This window comes from Gopherus flavomarginatus, chromosome 3 (genome assembly GCF_025201925.1).
Source record: "Gopherus flavomarginatus isolate rGopFla2 chromosome 3, rGopFla2.mat.asm, whole genome shotgun sequence".
In the NCBI taxonomy this organism is placed as follows: domain Eukaryota; kingdom Metazoa; phylum Chordata; order Testudines; family Testudinidae; genus Gopherus; species Gopherus flavomarginatus.
In genome coordinates this window covers 150,683,251-150,703,126 of record NC_066619.1, presented here as the reverse complement: position 1 = coordinate 150,703,126, position 19,876 = coordinate 150,683,251, and the positions used below count along the sequence as shown (strand labels likewise).

General features: G+C 48.9%; 1 protein-coding gene across 3 annotated transcripts in view; it reads right to left on the bottom strand.

Moving 5' to 3' along the window:
• Positions 1-576: 576 nt before the first annotated feature.
• The window catches only part of CSGALNACT1 (chondroitin sulfate N-acetylgalactosaminyltransferase 1), a 95,258-nt gene continuing 75,958 nt past the window's right edge, over positions 577-19,876 (bottom strand). For all 3 annotated transcript variants that reach the window (XM_050945025.1, XM_050945026.1, XM_050945027.1), the window contains 4 exons: positions 19,478-19,656; positions 18,592-18,686; positions 14,392-14,473; positions 577-1,706 (listed from right to left, as the gene is read on the bottom strand). In XM_050945025.1, the coding sequence (XP_050800982.1) occupies positions 1,423-1,706; positions 14,392-14,473; positions 18,592-18,686; positions 19,478-19,656 (640 nt within the window). In that variant the 3' untranslated portion in view covers positions 577-1,422. The remainder of the gene's footprint in view (positions 1,707-14,391; positions 14,474-18,591; positions 18,687-19,477; positions 19,657-19,876) is intronic.

Below are 19,876 nucleotides of genomic sequence, written 5' to 3'. Positions count from 1 at the left end.
TGGTATAAACAAGTCACAAAGAGGTCCTTCATTCATTTTGGTGCCTATTAGGTCCATCAATGGCTATTAGCCATGCCGGGCCGGGATGGTGTCCCTAGCCTCTGTTCGCCAGAAGCTGGGAATGGGCAGCAGGGGATGGATCATTTGATGATTTACCTGTTCTATTCACTCCCTCTGGGGCACCTGGCATTAGCCACAGTTGGTAGACAGGATACCGGGCTAGATGGGCCTTTGGTCTGACCCAGAATGGCTGCTCTTATGTACAACATTCATTATTTAGAGTCTCTCATTAAATCAGGATTGCAGATTATGTTCCTTTTTCTATTGGAATAGAAAAGTTTCTCCTTCATTTCAGTATTTGTGTTCTCTTCAGATAAGTGAATTCTCTTCGCTCTGTCTCCAATAGAAAGAAGGTGTGCATTTCAACCGGGTAACCAGTTTCAGGATAGACACCTGACTGGTGAGAGAAATGGATCTATGATCTAAACTGCAAACCATTTTCAAAACGTACAGGAAGGTTGTGCTATTTCTCAGTAAGGCCTGAAGTAGGAAACTTACATCGGCACATAACTCACAAGCAAAAAAATGTTCACTTTAAAACAAACCAACCCACATACTTAAAGTTCCCTAGAACAACAGACTAGTCCAAAGAACGCTCCAAGCTCTGGCTTTTCATTTTTGGTTTGATGTGCAGAGTGGAGTATAATACCATTTTCCAGCATTTTGGAATTTCATATTTTACTTGATCTTTAGCTTTCTAGATTCTGGAAAGCCTTTTCTTAGGCGCTTATCTCTAGGAAACTCAATGTGAATGTGTCTAACTATTAAAGACTGGCTCAGATTTTCAAATGTGACTACTGATTGTGGATATTATTTGAGCCACCTGTAACGAGTGTTTTTTGAAAGGTGGGTACTCTATGCTTTTTGAAAATCAGATCAGGCCCCTTTTAGGTGTGTCAAAGTGGACCCCTAAAATCACTCCTCACTTTTGAATACATAGGCCATGCGAGGCCCGGTCCTGCCAACACTTACGTGTATGAGCAACCCCACTGGAGTATATTAAAGATGGCCAGAAGTCTTTGCAGGATCAGGACAGCTGTCATCACTTGTGGACAGCTGTTTCCAATATAGTCCTTCTAACCCTTTGTTAGGGCGCACAAGTATCAAACACAAGATACTGGTTTCTACCGCCTTCCATCTCGCTCTGCCTTTGTCTCCAATTTTGTGGCATGAGCCAGTGGAGGACAGCAGGCTAAACGGCATATTCAAAAGCTCTGCTAAGGAAGGCAAGAAAAGGGAGTGCAAGCGTTTCCTTTTGTCTTCCTTTTCCTGCCAGCTCCAGCTTTTCTGCTCCCGCTCCCGCACTCTCTTTAAGCACCTATAGTCTTTTTGAAAATACAACCAACTAGTTGGGTTTTGGCTTCACGTCTTTTTGCTGCTGGTTTTCTGTTTGCGTAGGTGAGCCTCAATCTCATGCCTGAAGACGAGCATCCCCAGCTGGCCGTGAGAAGCCTCATTCATGGCTTTGGATTGCATGCACATCTTGTACTGCTCCGGGGTCAGCTCATCCAGGCAGCGCTTTTCATGCCAGAGATGGAAGAGGCCTCGGACAGGCGTCCTGACCACGATCAGGTTGCTGTGAAGGTATTTGCGGTAGAGATGAACGTCTTCTCCTCCCCAGCCTTTAATGTCCAGATCAAAGCCACCTAGTGCAAAGAAAATTAGACATAATGCTAGAAATATTGAGCTCTACATGGAAACTGCACCCAGGAAAATCATCCCTCCAACACCAGTCTTACAAATGAGCAGTTACATGAACCATTTTCCTGACCAGAAGAAAAAAGATCACATTATGAAAGTGAGGTCAGTGAAGAACAACCTATCACATTCTGATGCCTCCAGTACATTTGGAATTCACTTGGCAGTGGTTTGAAAGGACAAAAAGAAAGCAGTGTCATGCACCACACAGCAATTTGTGCTCTGCGCCTACTGTTATTTTGAGCTGTTCAGTTTTATGAATGTTTTGAGCTTTATGAATGCCTCAGTCCCCAGTTAGTTCGTAAAACAGGGGTTCTGCTGTCATATTACACCCCAGCTCTTCTCAGTAGCTGTCAGCTTTGGTGCACTTTACATTTAGACCAATTTCAGCAAACAGCGTGAAATGCCAAAAATTCCTACATTTGTAGACGTCTGTTTCCCTTGACCTGCCACCACAGACCAAACTACTCTGTGTTTGCATCGAGCAGCTCTTACATGCATGCTCCGTTTCCTAAATGAGAGCTCAGCTTAAGGTTGCAATTGCGTTTCCTTTATAAGCCTTGACCTCTGCAAAGCAAAGCAGAGCCAGAAAGCAAGTCAGCCACTGGAAGCCAAGAAGAAAAAATTACTGCCTGTGACTTGCATTTCTCATTTTCACAAGCTCCTGCTGGAGTCAAGGGCAGAACATCCTCCATGCAGGGCTGGTGAACAAGCTTCCCCACCTGGGCTGAACTAGCCAAGGTGTGTTGACCTTCAGGGTACCCTGCAAAGTGTGTCTGTTTGTATGGGCTGGTATGGAGGAGAGGGATAGAGCTGGGGGGTTGTGGTGGAGGGGAGTGATTTAGTTCTGCTAGCTGTCAGAAAGGAAGCTGCTTATTAGTGTAATGGTATGTTAGAGCTTTGGCCAGACGACACTCCTTCCTATTTGGGCATAAACTCAACAGCCTGGGACTCTAGTGTTATTTCTTCTCTTCCACAGTCTCCTGCACTTTTTTTAGCTGCCTGCTCTCAGCTGCTAAAGCAGCCAGCAGATTGGAATGCCTGAATCAACCCCAAATCTCCCAGTTCTGCCTCCGTGGCTGCTCCTGGGTGGCGGCTCAGGCTCTGACCTTGCTGACTGGGTTGCAGACGGTCATTCTGGAAGGGCTGCGTCTGGGGCAAGCAGAGGGCTCCCCCTCTCCACCATATTCTGACAGCCAGGCCCCTGGGCAGTTCTGCACCCTTCTGGCAGTTTGCAGAGGCGCTCTTGGTACCAGAAGGAAATGTCAGAGCAACCAGAGCTTGGAGATCTCCAGATACTTGAGTTTCTGGTGGCTCCTGAGGCTCTAAGGCCATAAAGTATTTCAGGAGAGCCCTAGCCAAGCAGCAGCCATCCCGCTGGCTTGATGTCACCCACCTCCTGCAGCTGTTGGGAACTTGGTAGCCCGTTCGATTTGGGGGTTGGGGGAGAGAAGAAAGATGAAATGGGAAAAGTTGAGGGGGGGGGAGGCAGGAAGGAGGTACCTGTCCCTGCCCCTTCTGGACTCACAGCAGCTCTGGGGTGGGAGGGGGAGTGTTGACTGAGAGCTTGAGGCTGGTGTGAGCCAGGCTTACTGTCCTGTGCAACACTGACGTGGCTGACTCGGGCTCTCTGGACTCCCCTAACATCTCTGGGCCTGTCTCTACTGGTTGCAGGATGAGAGTATATAGGTGAGCACACTCTGACTCTGGTTTATGAATTGGGATGGGAGACTAGGAGAGGTGGAAGGACTGGGAGAGCCCTGAGCTCTGAAATAGGCCTTGCACAGTCAGAGTTGGGTCGCCATCAGGGCAGCATATGCAGCTCCTCTCTCAGCACCTGCACTGGTCGCAGGGCGGCAATTGGGTGGTGTCTATAAGGAAAGCTCTGGGCTACTGGTTTGAGGTGTTGCTGCTGAGTTTGTGCCGCTGGGGATGAAACCAACGGGAGTTTTGCTGTTGCAGCCAATGGTGCAGGATTTGTCAGTGGTGCAGCTGGTGGCTGGCAGGGTAAAGATAATGATCTGACAGGCTGCGTGGTACCTGCTGTGAATGCCTACAGAGAGCAGAGGGCCCATGGGCCATTCACAGGCATAAATACCAACTACGCCTTTACTCTTCCCGCCAGCTGCAGCTGAATGCCCATCTGATGGAGAGGGGACTCCTGTGCACGAGGGCCAGGAACAGTCACTGGGTCCCACTATTCACCATAAACTATTCACCATGCTCTCCAGGAGCTCCCATTCCTCTCCCCACGCCCCAGTTAACCAAGCACTGGGCACTCGCTCTGACTGCAAACAGTGCAGAAAGAAGTGAGCTCAGGCACTGTTTCTTCACCCTCTCTCTTTGAAGATGTCAAGGAGGGAAGTTCTGTCATACCTAGTGAGATTTCTCCATCAACAACTCTGTCCTCAGCTCTTCCAAATGCAAAGGCCCAAGGGACATTTTAAATAGAGAATTTTAGAAGGACTATATTGGAAACAGCTGTTTCATCATAATACATTTCTGATACCCAGTCGGAATTAGCCCTGAATAGTGTAAATGAACTAGATTCTCAGCTGTGCCCAATAGAGACTGGGCACAACTAATGGTTGGCTGGGGAGCCCAAAGGGTCCGGGAGTAGTTTAGAATAGCTTTGGGGCTGCTCTAAAGTGTGCCAGCTGGATACAGCCCCCAGGGCCCCGTATGGCAGGTAGGAATAGCCATAGTACAGTAGTGGTAGGCCACGCCCCCTTCACAGGGGAGTGGTGCAAAGGCAGGGCTGGCCTTACCATGAGGTGAATTGAGGCGGGCGCCTCAGGTTCCAGACTGTGAGGGGGCGCCGGTAGGACCCAGAGTGTAGAAAATTGTGTCTGCTGCTGGTGCATATGTATTCTCTCTGCTCTAGATGCACAGAGATGGTGGAGTGCTGTGCTGGAGGAAGGAGGGCACAAGAGAGATAACAGGCAGGCAGGAGAAAAGGTGAGAGGGAATAACAGAAAACAGCAGGAGCTGCAGGGAGAGAGAGGAGGAGCAGCCTCTTATGTACCTTTCTAGCACCCCCAGGAGCCTGGACTGATTCACACCAACTTCTCAGGGAGCTTCCTGTTTCCTGCTGCTTCCCTGAACCCACCTGAGGCGAACAGGCAGTCAGCTGAAGTAGTAGGCAGTCAGCTGAAGTTAGGCCCTTAAGACGCTGATACCTTCCCTCGCTCAGGCCCTGCTACCAGCCTGCTTATCTGTCCCCTTCAGTTAAGTGTTGAGAGCCACTATAGCTGGCACAGAACAGCAGTTATGAGTGAAAGAAGAAAACGCCCCTCTGGGGCAGCATTCAGAAAAAGAAAGAAAGCAAAGGAAGCTTTTCTATCTAAGCAGGAAGGAGCTCTCCTGAGATACATAGACACAAATGTTCACGCTGAGCTTTCCGGCCCCAGTGAGGATGTGAGTGGTGAGGAGATGCCTGATCTTCCAGTTAGTCAGAGTGCAGGTGACCTGGCAGCTACTGCAGCATCCATCTCTCCATCTCAAATGGATGGAACCATGCACATTCCTGAAGAAAAGTGTAGATCAGAGAAGAGTGTGGTGGAGGTGCAAGAAACAGCTGCTGCTGAGTTTAGTTCCTTAAGTCTAGATGATCCAGGACTGTGGACTCACTTGAGTAGTAGCCTGAGGGACTTCCTTGTACTGCACGGGCCACAGCAAGTGAAAAACTTCATGTTCCCCAAAGACAGTGAAAATAGAAGTTTCCATCCAACACATTACGGGCGTGAAATCCCGAATGGTGACAAAGTGGAGAGGCCATGGCTTATGTACTCAAAAACCCAGAATGCTGCATACTGTTTTTGTTGCAAACTCTTCCACTCTAATGTTCCAGCCATATTGGGTTCTACAGGAACAAAGGATTGGAAAAATCTGGCTAGAAATCTGGCATGCCTTGAGAAGGCAGCAAATCACCAGAGAGCATTTCAGTGATTTAGCTGGGAATTGGTCCTGCTTTGAGCAGGGGGTTGGACTAGATGACCTCCTGAGATCCCTTCCAACCCTGATTCTATGATTCCATAGGTGGAAAGAGCTTGAGATGCGACTAAGGTTAAAGGCTACTATAGATGATCAGCATCAAAAGAAAATTCCACCAGAGTCTCTTTGCTGGCAAAATGTTCTGAAAAGGCTCATTGCCATTGTGAGAATGCTTGCTACGTGGCACTTCAGATCAGCTTTACGTGCCAAACAATGGAAACTTTCTTAAAATTGTGGAGCTGATGGCCGAGTTTGATGCTGTACTCCAGGAGCATCTAAGAAGAGTCACCACCCAAGAAATGTGCACACACCACTACCTTGGAAAAACAATTCAAAATGAGATCATACAGTTACTGGCAACAAAAGTCAAACAGAAGATTATGGCAGATCTGAAGTCAGCAAGATATTACTCTGCTTTTCTGGACTGCACACCTGACATCAGCCATACGGAACAAATGACTTTAATGGTGCATTTTGTAACAACAACAGAACCTAGTTAAAATGTCCCTGCAATGGTGACTGTCAGAGAGCATTTTCTAGAATTTATTAACCTTGATGATACTACAGGAGCTGGTATGACAAATATACTTCTTAAAAAGCTGGAGGATACGGGAATTGCGATAGCTGACGTGAGAGGTCAGGGCTATGATAATGTTGCCAACACGAAAGGAAAGAACAGAGGAGTGCAGACACGGATCCGAGAGTTAAACCCTCAAGCTTTTTCTGTTCCATGTAGTTCTCATTCATTGAACTTGGTGGTCATTGATGCAGCATCAGCTTCTAGTGAGGCTGCTGAATTTTTTAATGTAATTCAAAGCATCTATGTATTTTTCTCTGCATCAACTCATCGATGGCAAATTTTGAAGCAACACCTGGGAACATCCTCTCTGACCCTGAAACCACTGAGTGCCACACAATGGGAAAGTCACATGGAGGTGATAAAGCCTATCAAACACCAAACAGGATAATACTATGACAGGGACTGTTTGTGGGAGAACAGTGGCAGAGGGAAATGGAATCACCAGAAACATACATAAAAGATGGTTACTCACCTTTGTAACTGTTGTTCTTCAAGATGTGTTGCTCATATCCATTCCAGTTAGGTGTGCACGCGCCGCGTGCACTTTTGTCGGAAGATTTTTATCCTAGCAACACTCGGTGGGCCGGCAGGGTGCCCCCTGGAGTGGCGCCACTATGGCGCCTGATACATACCCCTGCTGGCCCATCCATCCCTCAGTTCCTTCTTGCCGGCTACTCCGACAGTGGGGAAGAAGGGTAGGTTTGGAATGGATATGAGCAACACATCTCGAAGAACAACAGTTACAAAGGTGAGTAACCATCTTTTCTTCTTCGAGTGCTTGCTCATATCCATTCCAGTTAGGTGATTCCCAAGCCTTATCTAGGCGGTGGGGTCGGAGCGAGACGTTGTGGAATGTAAGACCACTGAGCCAAAGGCGGCATTGTCTCTGGACTGCTGGACCAATGCGTAGTGCGATGCAAAGGTGTGGATGGAAGACCAGGTAGCCGTGCAGCATATTTCCTGGATGGGAACATGGGCCAGGTATGTGGCAGATGAAGCTTGAGCCCGAGTAGAATGGGCGGTGAGATGGCCGGTTGGAACGTGAGCCAAGTCACAGCATGCCCGAATACAGGATGTCACCCAAGATGAAATTCGTTGGGAAGAGATTGGCATGCCCTTCATGCGCTCTGCCACCGCTACAAATAGCTGAGGCGAACGTTGGAAGGGTTTGGTCCTCTCGATATAAAAGGCGAGAGCCCTGCGGACATCCAGAGTATGCAGCTGTTGTTCCCGCCGTGATGAATGCAGCTTCGGAAGAAAGACTGGTAGAAAGATGTCCTGATTAACGTGGAAGGCAGAGACCACCTTAGGGACGAATGCCGGGTGCGGTCGCAGCTGTACCTTGTCCTTGTGGAATACCGTATACGGGGGATCCACAGTCAAAGCTCGAAGTTCCAAGACTCGCCTAGCCGAGGTGATAGCGACGAGGAAGGCTGTCTTCCAGGACAGGTACAGCAGCGAGCATGTGGCCAGAGGCTCAAAGGGGGGACCCATGAGCCTAGCTAATACGAGGTTTAGATCCCGGGTAGGGGTTCGGCGTTTGACCTGAGGGTAGAGTCGCTCCAAGCCTTTGAGGAATCTGGAAACTATGGAGTGAGAAAAAATGGAACTGCTGGTTTCCCCAGGATGGAAGGTGGAAATAGCTGCAAGATGCACGCTGATAGAAGAGATCGCCAGGCCCTGCTCTTTGAGGGACCATAAATAGTCCAAGATAATGGGGATCGATACACCCTGTGGGGTAAGGTCATGCTGGGCGCACCAGTGAGAGAAGCGCTTCCATTTAGCGAGATATGTCGTTCGCGTGGAAGGCTTTCTGCTTCCCAGCAGCACCTGTTGCACTGAGGTGGAACAACGCAACTCCGATTGGCTCAACCAGACAGCAGCCATGCTGTCAGATGAAGGGACTGCAGGCCTGGGTGGTGAAGCCTGCCGAAGTCCTGTGTTATGAGGTCTGGGCAGAGAGGCAGGGGAATCCGGTCTGTCAGAGAAAGGTCGAGCAGCAGAGTGTACCAATGCTGTCTCGGCCATGCTGGAGCGATCAGTATTAGGCGGGCTCTGTCCCTGTGGAGCTTGAGTAGAACTCGGTGGAGGAGAGGAAATGGTGGGAAGGCATAAAATAGATGACCTTTCCACGGAATTAGGAATGCGTCCAAGAGGGAGCCCGGGGAGCAACCTTGCAGGGAGCAGAACACCTGGCATTTCCTGTTTACTCTGGAGGCAAAAAAGTCTATGTGGGGAAAGCCCCATCTCCAGAAAACAGAATGGAGAATGTCTGGATGGATGGACCACTCGTGCGACAGGAAGGATCTGCTCAGTTGATCTGCGAGAGTGTTCCAGACTCCTGGGAGAAAAGAGGCTACCAGGTCTATTGAGTGGGCTATGCAGAAGTCCCACAGTTGAATCACCTCCTGACAAAGGGGGGAGGACCGTGTCCCTCCCTGTTTGTTTATGTAATACATGGCCGTTGTGTTGTCCGTGAACACTGCAACACAACGGCCCTGTAGATGGTGTTGGAACGCTCGGCACGCCAGCCGGACCGCTCTCAATTCTCGGACATTGATGTGTAACGTCAACTCCTGGGATGACCAAAGGCCTTGAGTGCGAAGGTGCCCTAGGTGAGCACCCCAGCCCAGAGATGACGCGTCCGTTGTTCGGGATGTGGAGGGCTGCGGTGGATGAAACGGCAGACCTGCACACACCAGGGATGACGTTCACCACCAGTCGAGGGAGCCTGGAATGCTCGGCGGAATTGTGAGTATAATGTCTATGGCATCTCTGCCTGGACGATAGGCTGAGGCGAGCCAAGTTTGGAGAGGACACAATCGCAGTCTGGCGTGCTTTGTGACGAATGTGCATGCAGCCATGTGACCGAGCAGGCCAAGGCAAGTGCGGGCAGAGGTTGTTGGGAAGCTCTGAAGTCTTTGTACAAGGGATACTATAGCCTGAAAAAGATGTGGGGGAAAACTGGCCGTTGCAAGGTTGGAGTCCAGCATGGCCCCGATAAACTCTATCCTCTGCGTAGGCACCAGAGTGGACTTTTCTAAATTGATTATCAGGCCTAGACGCATGAATAGGTCCTTGATGATGGTCACATGACTGATGACTTGTGCCTCGGAGGCCCCTCGAATAAGCCAGTCGTCGAGGTAAGGAAAGACATGTATTCGACGACGACGTAGGGAAGCTGCGATGACCGCCATACACTTCGTGAATACCCGAGGGGCCGAGGAGAGGCCAAAGGGAAGGACGGTAAACTGATAATGTTGATGATTCACCACAAAGCGTAGATACCGTCTGTGCGGGGGGTAAATTGCAATGTGGAAATATGCGTCCTTTATGTCGAGAGCGGCGTACCAATCTCCGGGATCCAGGGAAGGGATGATGGTTCCCAGGGATACCATGCGGAACTTGAACTTTTTCATGAATTTGTTCAGTCCTCGCAGGTCTAGGATAGGCCAGAGGCCCCCTTCCGCCTTGGGGATTAGGAAATATCGGGAATAAAACCCCTTGCCCCTTAATTCTTCCGGTACCTCCTCTATAGCTCTGATTGTAAGGAGGCTCCGAACCTCCTGCAGGAGGAGTTGCTCGTGAGAGAGGTCTCTCAAGAGGGACGAGGAGGGGGGTTAGGAGGGAGGGGGTGAAATAAACTGAAGATGGTATCCAAGCTCCACCATGCGTAGGACCCAACGATCTGAAGTTACTTGGGACCACGCAGGGAGGAACGGGGAAAGGCGGTTGTAGAACTGAAAGGGATCCTGGGAGGCAATTGGTACACTGCTCTCGGGCGCACCCTCAAAAGTTTGATTTGAGTCCCACTGTTGGTTTGGTGGGACCGGAATTGTTACCCCCTTGAGGTCCAGACTGACGTCTGCGGTTGGTATGACCTCATCTTCTGGCAAAGTCTTGCCTTGGCCTAGGCGGGGGGTAAGGGCGCTGAGGTTGGGAGCGGAATGACCGCCTTTGAGTCTGTGGCATATGCATTCCCAGCGAATGCATAATTACGCAGTTGTCCTTTAGACTCTGCAGCCTGGGGTCCGTCTTTTGTGAGAACAAGCCCTGTCCATCAAATGGCAAGTCTTGTACGGTATGTTGAAGTTCAGGTGGCAGGCCTGACACTTGCAGCCATGATATACGTCGCATGGTTATTCCAGAGGCGACCGTTCTACCCGCTGAATCGGCGGCATCCAGCAAGGCCTGCAGGGAGGTCTGCGCTACTCTCTTCCACTCCTCCAGGAGTGCTGTAAATTCCTGGTGGGAGTCCTGCGGGACTAGCTCTGCAAACTTCCCTACGGCCTCCCAGGTGTTGTAGTTGTACCTGCTCAGGAGAGCTTGCTGGTTTGCTACTCTGAGTTGGTGGCCTCCCGCGGAATAGATTTTTCGTCCCAACAAATCCATTCGCCTGGCCTCCCTTGATTTAGGTGCAGGGGCTTGTTGGCCGTGGCGCTCCTGTTCATTGACGGATGTACAACCAATGAACAGGGAGGCGGGTGCACATATAGGTACTCATACTCTTTGGAAGGCACCATGTACTTCCGTTCGACCCCTCTGGCTGTGGGATGGATGGATGCTGGGGATTGCCAGATGGTGTCTGCTCTAGCCTGGATCGAACGGATGAAGGGGAGATCCACTCTAGTTGGTGTCTCCACCGACAATATACTTATCACCGGGTCCTCCACCTCTGGAACTTCCTGTACCAGTAAGTTGATATTTTGGGCAACAAGCTGCAGAAGTCCTGGTGTGACCTGAGGTCAGTCGGAGGTGGGCCCGATGATGACGTCCCCGCTACTGCCTCATCCGGAGAAGAGGAGGATGACAGCCCAGGGACGAGTGGGTCCTGTATTGACTCCTGATCCTGGGGGACCTCCGGAGCCGTAAGTTCGTGCGGTTCCGGTGCGTGGGTACGGGTTTCCTCTGTACCAGCTGGGGATGGTCTGCTCACAGTGGCCTCTGGCACGCAGTGTTCTGAGTGACCGGAGCGTGATGGGCCAGTCGGTACCCCTTGGGCTTGGTGATAAGGTCCGTGGTCCGGGCCATGGGTATGCGTATCCGAATCCCCATAGGAAGCACTGTCCGCATGGGATGAGACGGATGGATGACGAGAAGGCCACGGAGGAGCTGAGGCCGATTGGACCGGGCCTCTGTGTCCATTCGATCATTCTCTACGCGGTATCGGAAAACGGTACTGGGAGTCATATTGGTGCCAAAAGTGGGACCGGAACCTGCGATCAGCACGGTGCTGGGAGGTCGACCAGTGCCTTGAATCTCCGTGTGGAGATTGGCTATAAGAGGTGCGGCGGTGCCGGGACCTGGACCAGTGCTGAGAGTACCGGGACGGCGACCGGGATCTCAAGCGGTGCCGCGAGTATGACCAGTACCGAGATGGAGAGCAGTACTGGGACTGTGAGCAGTGTCGGGATCGGGATTGATGATGGGACCGAGAGTGCCTGTGGGACCTGGATCGTGACAGGCGGCGTTCGATGATACCGGGTGAAGATGGCCTCATCATGGTGGGCTTACCCAATGACTGAACAACCCGCACCGGCGGTGCCGGGGGTTGAGGCAGCTCGGGCTCCGTCAAGGCAATCAGCTCCCGTGCTGTGGAGAAGGTCTCCGGCGTGGAGGGCACGACAAGCTCGACCACGGCATGTGCCGGGGAGTTGATAGGCACTGGATTCGATGGCTCTTGTGAGACCGGAATCAACGGTGCAGAAGTCTTTGGTGCCGCGGCAGTTGGCGGTGCCAGGCGGTCCGACTTAGTTGTACGCTCTGACCGCGGCGTAGATACAGGGGCCGCAGGAGTCTTATGCCTCTTGCTCCTTGGGGAGAGAGAGTGGTGCCGGGCAGGAGCTTGGGCCGGTGAAGGCTGGTGTCGAGGAGCCTTCACTGTAGTTGTGCGCTCCGGTGCGGAGGGGGCACTTGTCCCCGGTGCCGCAGTTGGTGCCGAAGATGAAAGAGTTAGAGCAGCCTCCATCAAAAGTTGCTTCAGGCGAATGTCCCGTTCCTTTTTTGTCTGGGGCTTGAAAGCCTTAAAAATTCAGCACTTGTCCACAAGGTGGGATTTGCCCAAGCACTTTAAACAGGAGTCGTGAGGGTCTCCTGTGGGCATCGACCTATGACAGGCCGCGCACAGCTTGAAGCCCGGTGAACCGGGCATGGGCCCTGGTACCGGGTGAGGAGAAGGAGCTAACCCCCGATCCTCTTTAACTATATACAATAACTATTACAAGAACTACTAAAACAGAACTAACTATAGAAATCCAACTATATACACAGTAACTATATAAACGAGCGAATAGCTAGGGAGGTGGAGATCAGCTAAGCCGCGCTCCACTGTTCCAGCGACCGACACGGGTAGTAAGAAGGAACTGAGGAATGGATGGGCTGGCAGGGGTATATATCGGGCACCATAGCGGTGCCACTCCAGGGGGCGCCCTGCCTGCCCACCGAGTGTTGCTAGGGTAAAAATCTTCCGACGAACGTGCATGCGGCGCACGCACACCTAACTGGAATGGATATGAGCAAGCACTCGAAGAAGAACTTCAAATTTCTGTGTGGCTTAGTGTTGTGGCATGACATACTGTTTGAAATAAATGTTGTAAGCAAGAGACTCCAAGGTGTTGACCTTGTTCTATTGCTCCAGATATATCAACTAATGCTAGTGAAGGCAGGGGGCTGGACTCAATTGTTTTTTGAGGGTCCAGGGTTCAAGTCCCTGAGCAGGCATAGGGGGGATCATTTCCCCCTGTGGAATCCCCCAAGAACTTCAAGAGGCAGCTCTTAAGTACCCTCCTTGATTTTTGGGTGGAGGGATAGCTCAGTGGTTTGAGCATTGACCTGCTAAACCCAAGGTTGTGAGCTCAATCCTTGAGGGGGCAAAAATCTGTCTGGGGATTGGTCCTGCTTTGAGCAGGGGGTTGGACTAGATGACTCCCTGGGTTCCCTTCCAACCCTGATATTCTATGATAACTGGACAAAGCAAAGTCATACCTACAGTCTTATTGGTCAGTTGAGGGATTTCAAAACATTCTGAAGAGTGCATAGAAGTTGGCACAAGAACTTCACACCGAAGCTATTTTCCCACCCATTCAAGAATACAAGAGTCACCAAAGAAGATGACATTTTGATGACGAGGCATGGGATAATCCCATAAAAGACCCCAAACAACAATTCAAGGTTGAATTCTTTAACCAGGTGCTAGATTGTGCAATACAGTCAGTTGAAGAACGTTTCATGCAGCTCAAGCAACACAGCAGTGTATTTGGGATGTTGTATGATAAACCAAAACTCCTCACTCTACCTGAAGAAGTCCTACACCAGCAATGCAGGGCACTAGAGACAGTGTTGACACATGATGACATGTGCGATATTGATGCGAGTGATTTAGGTGATGAACTGAAAGCCCTTTCAAGATACATTTCAGGAGGATCAATTCCAAAGGCTGTTCTGGAATATATGTGCACAAATAAGATGACCACCCTATTTCCAAATGCTTTTGTTGCTCTGCGCATACTTCTAACACTTCATATAACAGTTGCCAGTGGACGCAGCTTCTCCAAACTGAAGTTAATACAAACACATCTACACTCCACAATGACACAGGAGAGGCTGGTCAGCCTTGCAACCATCTCAATAGAGCATGAGCTGGCCCAGACTGTGGACCTTCAGCAGGAAGCAGTTCAAATCTTTGCAACCAAGAAGACACAGAAAGCACCACTTTGATTATTCAAACAGATAAAAATGCCAGTGTTTACTATGCAGACAAGAAAAGTTAACTTTCAAACGCCTGAACAGCAAATGTAAGTGTTACTTTCAATTTTTGAACAAGGCATTTTAAGGTGTTACTTCTCCTTTATTGGGGTAGGTAGCAAAGCAGCACCATGAGAGGAGTAGAACAGGAAGAAGGCAGAATTGAGACCTTTCAAAGTTTTGGCCCAAGCGTCATTTGAGCTCCCCGCCTCAGGTGCCAAAATGTTGTCGGCCAGCCCTGCACAAAGGGGCTGCGCTGGGGAAGAGGATCTGAGGCAGCATCTCTGAAGCAGGTTTAGTTAAATGCATGTTCTTACCTATGTTGATAAAATCAGACCTGTACTGACATGTCATTCCAAAGCCAAAGTCTCTCCAGAATCCAGTTTCCTTTTTTATAACCTGGGGGAAAAAAGGAACATTTATATCAGAGCAGCAGAATTTGTAACCTGAGCAAAAGAGGGACACTCCTACAGGGTGGCTGGGAATGGGGACAGCCACCCCACTTTCTTCTGTCCCATACTGCATTATACCCTATCAGTGGATAAGGGCCTGACCCAGCTCTAACTGACTTCAATAGTGGCAGACTTCAGCTGAAAGTTTCTGCTAAAATTAGCTGCAGGCTGGCTGGCTGCAGACTCAGGAAAACACTGTATCACAACAGTCACCTTCTGAAGATTATTTTCATAACCAGGAAGCTTGTTGTTCTAAATGACAGCTTATTTTCCACAAGATCTGAATCTTTCTTGGGGATGTATTCATACATCATGAAGTGAGCCAGTCTCATGCATGGGACAGGTGGGTGGCACCTTTTGATTACAGTTTACAAAAATGCTGTACTAGCAAAATGACTTCAGGGTTCTTCTAAAATGACTCAGTACTAATGTGACACTGTTTACAGACGCAATTTGGCTGGTGGAACAAAATGACTTAAGACCTCCTACAAATTGACATAAAAAATTAGGAGAGCCTGTGAGAGTGAAATATTATTTGAAAAACAGCAGGGACCAAAGGAGCTAACCAAGTTCAGGGTGTTATGGTGCTAGGCGCTGCACTGACATGTAGTAAAACACAGTCCCCAAGGAGCTAACCATCTACATTGATGAGACAGACAACGGAGGTGCCATTGTCCTGACTTTACAGATGACAAACTGAGGCACAGCGAGGTGAAGACCAAGATCTCCAAAAACAGGGATCTGAAGTTTTGGGCCTAAGTTTGTATTGGGTGTCTAAGTAAGTTGCCTGATTTTCTCAAGTGCTGAGCATCCAGCAGCGCCCACTGACTTCAAGCAGAGCTGCCAGGTGCTCAGTACTACTGAAAAATCAGGCCACCTACTTGGCCCCCTAAATATGGGTGTTGGGTCTTGGCATTAGGCTCCTATTTTTGGAAATCTTGGCCTAAGTGCCTTGCCCAAGGTTACATATGTCTGTGTCAGAGCTGGGAATTCACCCCTGATGGCAAGCCCCCCTGTAGCCCACTGACCACCCTTCTGGTTCTTTTCATGTCTCCATTTTCAGTACTAGCCTAGTCTTATTTCAGTCCTGCTCCTTTTGCTTTTCTGCCACTACTGCATCCATCTCTGGTCTCACTTCTTCCCCTATAATAGCCATAAACTGCAAACTCATTAAGAAGCCACCTGTTACAAGCCTGCATTGGAACAGGAAATCGCCATAGCAGTGACTTTACAGCAAGTTCTTTGTATGCATTAGCACTATAATTTCCCATTAGAACTAGCCGCTACAGCACAAATCAATTTCTTTCAAAGCTTTGTGAGGGCTACTTCCTCAGCTGCGCAAGCAGCACGGTAGGCGGCCAACAGGGTTCTTGTTTTAATGGCACTGATCTGGCCATTTGCCCAGGAAGAAATCTGGAATGAAGATATGATTAACTACATAAAAATGATATTGGCAATATCTCTTCTTTATAGCATGATGCTTCTCTGAGGAAGGCATCACATCGCACAATTCTGATGTTAGCTATAAATATTTGTGCAGTCCTGACAAAGTGAACGGTGGGGTGTAACTTTCGTTTTATAATGACATTTTTGTTTCCTTCCCTATAGAAAGTGTTGACAAGCTTGGGGTTCTCTGGCCAGGCTGCAGCAGAAAGATAAGCGCTAGTGTGAATTCAGTGGTGGTCTCAGGAAAGGTTTTGTTTGGAATAAACAGTTCAATGGATTTTCCAAGCTCTCATTTTAATAACACAGAGGATATTTCACACGGAATAGTTTCGCGAATCTGTTGTCTGTTCACAGATCCCACTGTAAATGAGGAAAAAGCTTTTTCCTGTTCACCATACAAATCGTCTGCTTTGTAAACAAGCCCTATTTTGTATTTTCTCCCCCTCATCTGATAGGAGTGTCTCCTGCTTCTATCTGAGATGGATATGGCCAGCCACTGTACAATGTTTCAGACAGGGTAAGTCTGGTAACAGCAGGAAAGGATTTTAAAACACCTGGGATGGCATTTTCAACAGGCAAAGTCAATGAGACGTGTGCGCCTCGGTTACTTAGCCCAGATTTGTAAAGGTATTGCTGCAGTGCAGTGCCTAATGTATTTAGGAGCATAACACATTTTCCAAATAGGATTTAGGCACCTAAGAGCCAACATCTCATTGACAATTGATGGGATTTAGGCTTGTGAGTGCCTAAATCACTTTTGAAAATGAGAATGAGGCATCTAAATTTGTTAGCCATTGCAACGCTGAGTGCAGCAATGCCTACATGCCTTCGCAGATCTGGCCTTTTGGCCCTTTTCAAAATCACCTTATAGCTCTTGTTGGGCCCTTGTGGGGGGGTATACTGAACCCTGACACAGAGGTGGGATGAGCTCTGGCAAGCCCTGGAGGCCTCTTTACCGGCTGTGGTCAGAAAGGACCTGAGCAGAGGGGAACCTAGCTGAAGCCACAAGGCTTCTTAATTCCTGGATTCTACAGCTCTGGGTTTATGAGTTCCAAGGGTCACCTTAGCCGGGGCATGTGTGCGGGCCCAAGGGTGGAGATCCAGTTGGATGAGCAGGCTCTTTAGGGAGAAGCAGGAGTGCAGTGACTGTGTGTGCAAATGGAGCAAATTCTCAAGCACCTCCTATAACATCAGGACATGACAGAGCAAGAGCATGAAGGAGCTGGACCTCTGCCGCCTGCTTCCAGAACAGTGCTGCAAAGCAACATTTCTGTCCCGAGTAAAGTAACTTCTCTGGAGAGGGGATTCACTCTGACTCCTCCCCAACTGTTTTTTTTTTTATTAGGGTTGAAAGGGACCTCATGAAGTCATCTAGTCTAACCCCTTGCTCAAAGCAGGATCAATCACCAACTATTTTTATTACCCTAGATCCCTAAATGCCCCGCCTCAGGGACTGAATTCACAAGCCTGGGTTTAGCAGGCCAATGCTCAAACCACTGAGCTATCACTCCCCCCCACCTTCCCTCTGGCCCGCCAGAGATGCCTGGCCTTAACTCACACTGCATGCCTCATTACAGCATTTTAAAATAGCAACTCTTTGTCCTTATTCATGCATGGGGCCGGATTGAAGTCAATGGGGTTACAATGATTTACACCTGTGAACATTCTGGCCCATACATTTTAAGGCAAAAAGGGACCATAAGGATCATATCTAGTCTGACCTCCTGCATAGCACCCAGCCATTGTTGCACTGAGTCGAACACCTTGGGGTTAAGCTAGATCAGGGGCCGGCAACCTGTGGGAAGTGGTGTGCCAAGTCTTCATTAATTTAGGTTTCGCGTGCCGATAAAAGGTTTCACATGCCAGCCCGGCACCACGGGTGGTGGCCAGAACCCCAGACCAGCAGTGGGCTGAGTGGCTCATCTCACTGCTGGTCTGGGTTTCTGTAATCCAGGCCGGCAGTGGGCTGAGCAGGGCCGGCGGCCGGGATCCCAGCTGGTAGTGGTGTGCCACTAAAAATCAGCCCCCGTGCTGCCTTTGGCACGTATGCTGCAGGTTGCTGACCCCTGAGCTAGAGCCTAGCTTTTAGAAAGACATCTAACTTCAACTTAAACCTCAAGTGATGGAGAATCCACACTACCGCCTGTGGGAGTCTGTTCAAATGATTAATTACCTTCCCTGTGCCATCAGTCCAATGAGCTCCAAACTCTTTATGGACATCATTTGGCCTCACAAAACACAAGGTAGGGCAACAGTCTTGTTACCTTAGACAGACGAGGAAGCTAAGAAAAGGACGGGGTTCATTAGCCCAAGAGCTGTACTCTCCCTGAAGTGGGATCTGGTCAACATAATGTTGCTTCTGGCAGACAAACAGCCTGCATTTAAATTCTTAATTTACAAATGTAAATATCAAATATGCTTTAAGATAAAGCTGTTCGCTAAACTGCTAGAGTATGAAACATTACTACAGAACGCGCCGCACACAATAAGTTACGTATTCTGCACACCGCATCTCAATGGACTCGAGATGGTGAAATTCTATTCGCAAGCACAGATGTCTTCCTGAAGGGAAGTTTTATGTATGGTTCAAAGCATGCATTTTTAGAGCCAGTTACTTACCAGCTGCTGTTCTAAGGGCGGGATGGAACCATGGTGCCCGTATATTATACCTGGGTTATACTGGCTGAAAAGAACTGGGTAAAATACTTTCTTCCCTAGAAATCACAATGGATTAAAAAAGAAAGTTATTACCGATAAAGTTGTTTGATGCTCTAAAACTAGATTAAACTTGTGCTTCTCTGTGAAACTGGAAACAGACTTAGGGCTTGATCCAAATGCCATTCAAATCTATAGAAAGACTTCCATTGCCTTCCCTTGGTTTTAGATAAGGCCCACAGTCTCAGAGTGTTGTCGTTTGGATGGAGAATGTGAACATGTGGATGTAGTTTGACAAAATGACCCAGATGGGCCCCAGAAAACAAGGTGACAAAGGCAAGGAATTCAATCATAGTGGAAGCCGACAATTTGTTTTTCTTTTCACTCTATCTAAAATGTGACAATCAGCAATATAGGTCTTTACTCTTAGGGTACGTCCACACTACCCACCGTATTGGCGGGTAGCGATTGACTATTGGGGATTGATATAGCGCATCTCGTCTAGACGCGATAAATTGATCCCTGAACGTGCTCCCGTCGACTCCAGAACACTAGGGTGAGAGGCGGAAACAGAGTTGACAGGGGAGCCGCGGCCGTTGATCCCGTGCCGTGAGGACGGGAGATAAGTCAAAATAAGATATGTCGACTTCAGCTACGCTATTCCCATAGCTGAAGTTGTGTATCTTACAGCGACACGCCCCCCCCAGTGTAGACCAGCCCTCAAACAAGCCTTAGTTGAGCTGAATGTTAAGAATGCCTTACCCACCTGAAAGAGGGAACACGTTAGTGAAGGTTATTGCACAATAAAGAGAAGTCTGTTTAAAGGAGTAAATGCCCTGGGTAGCCATACCTGGCTGTGTGTTCAATCTACAGGTGTTCAGGAATTCAGCAGTGAAGTAGATATCTACATCACAAAAAAAGAGAACGACGTTGTTTCCTTTCCAAATGCGAGCACCTATGTCTAATCCTTTCCCTCTCGAAAATTCTTCATTCAGCTGGATAAAGGTGAAATTCTTGAAGTTAGCTGATCTAGGAGGAGCAGCAGTATGTGAGATGAGGTTTAGGAGATAAAAGGGGCAGTCAAGTCGTCATTAATGTCATTGTATTTACTGAACAACATATTTTAAAAAAGGAATGGGGGGGTGTATTTCCATGACACACGAGGCAAAATAGGAATGGAATCTGTAACTCAGATCTTATACTTAGCAGGTCTTTTTTTTTTTTAATATATCTGGGATAATATTCATAG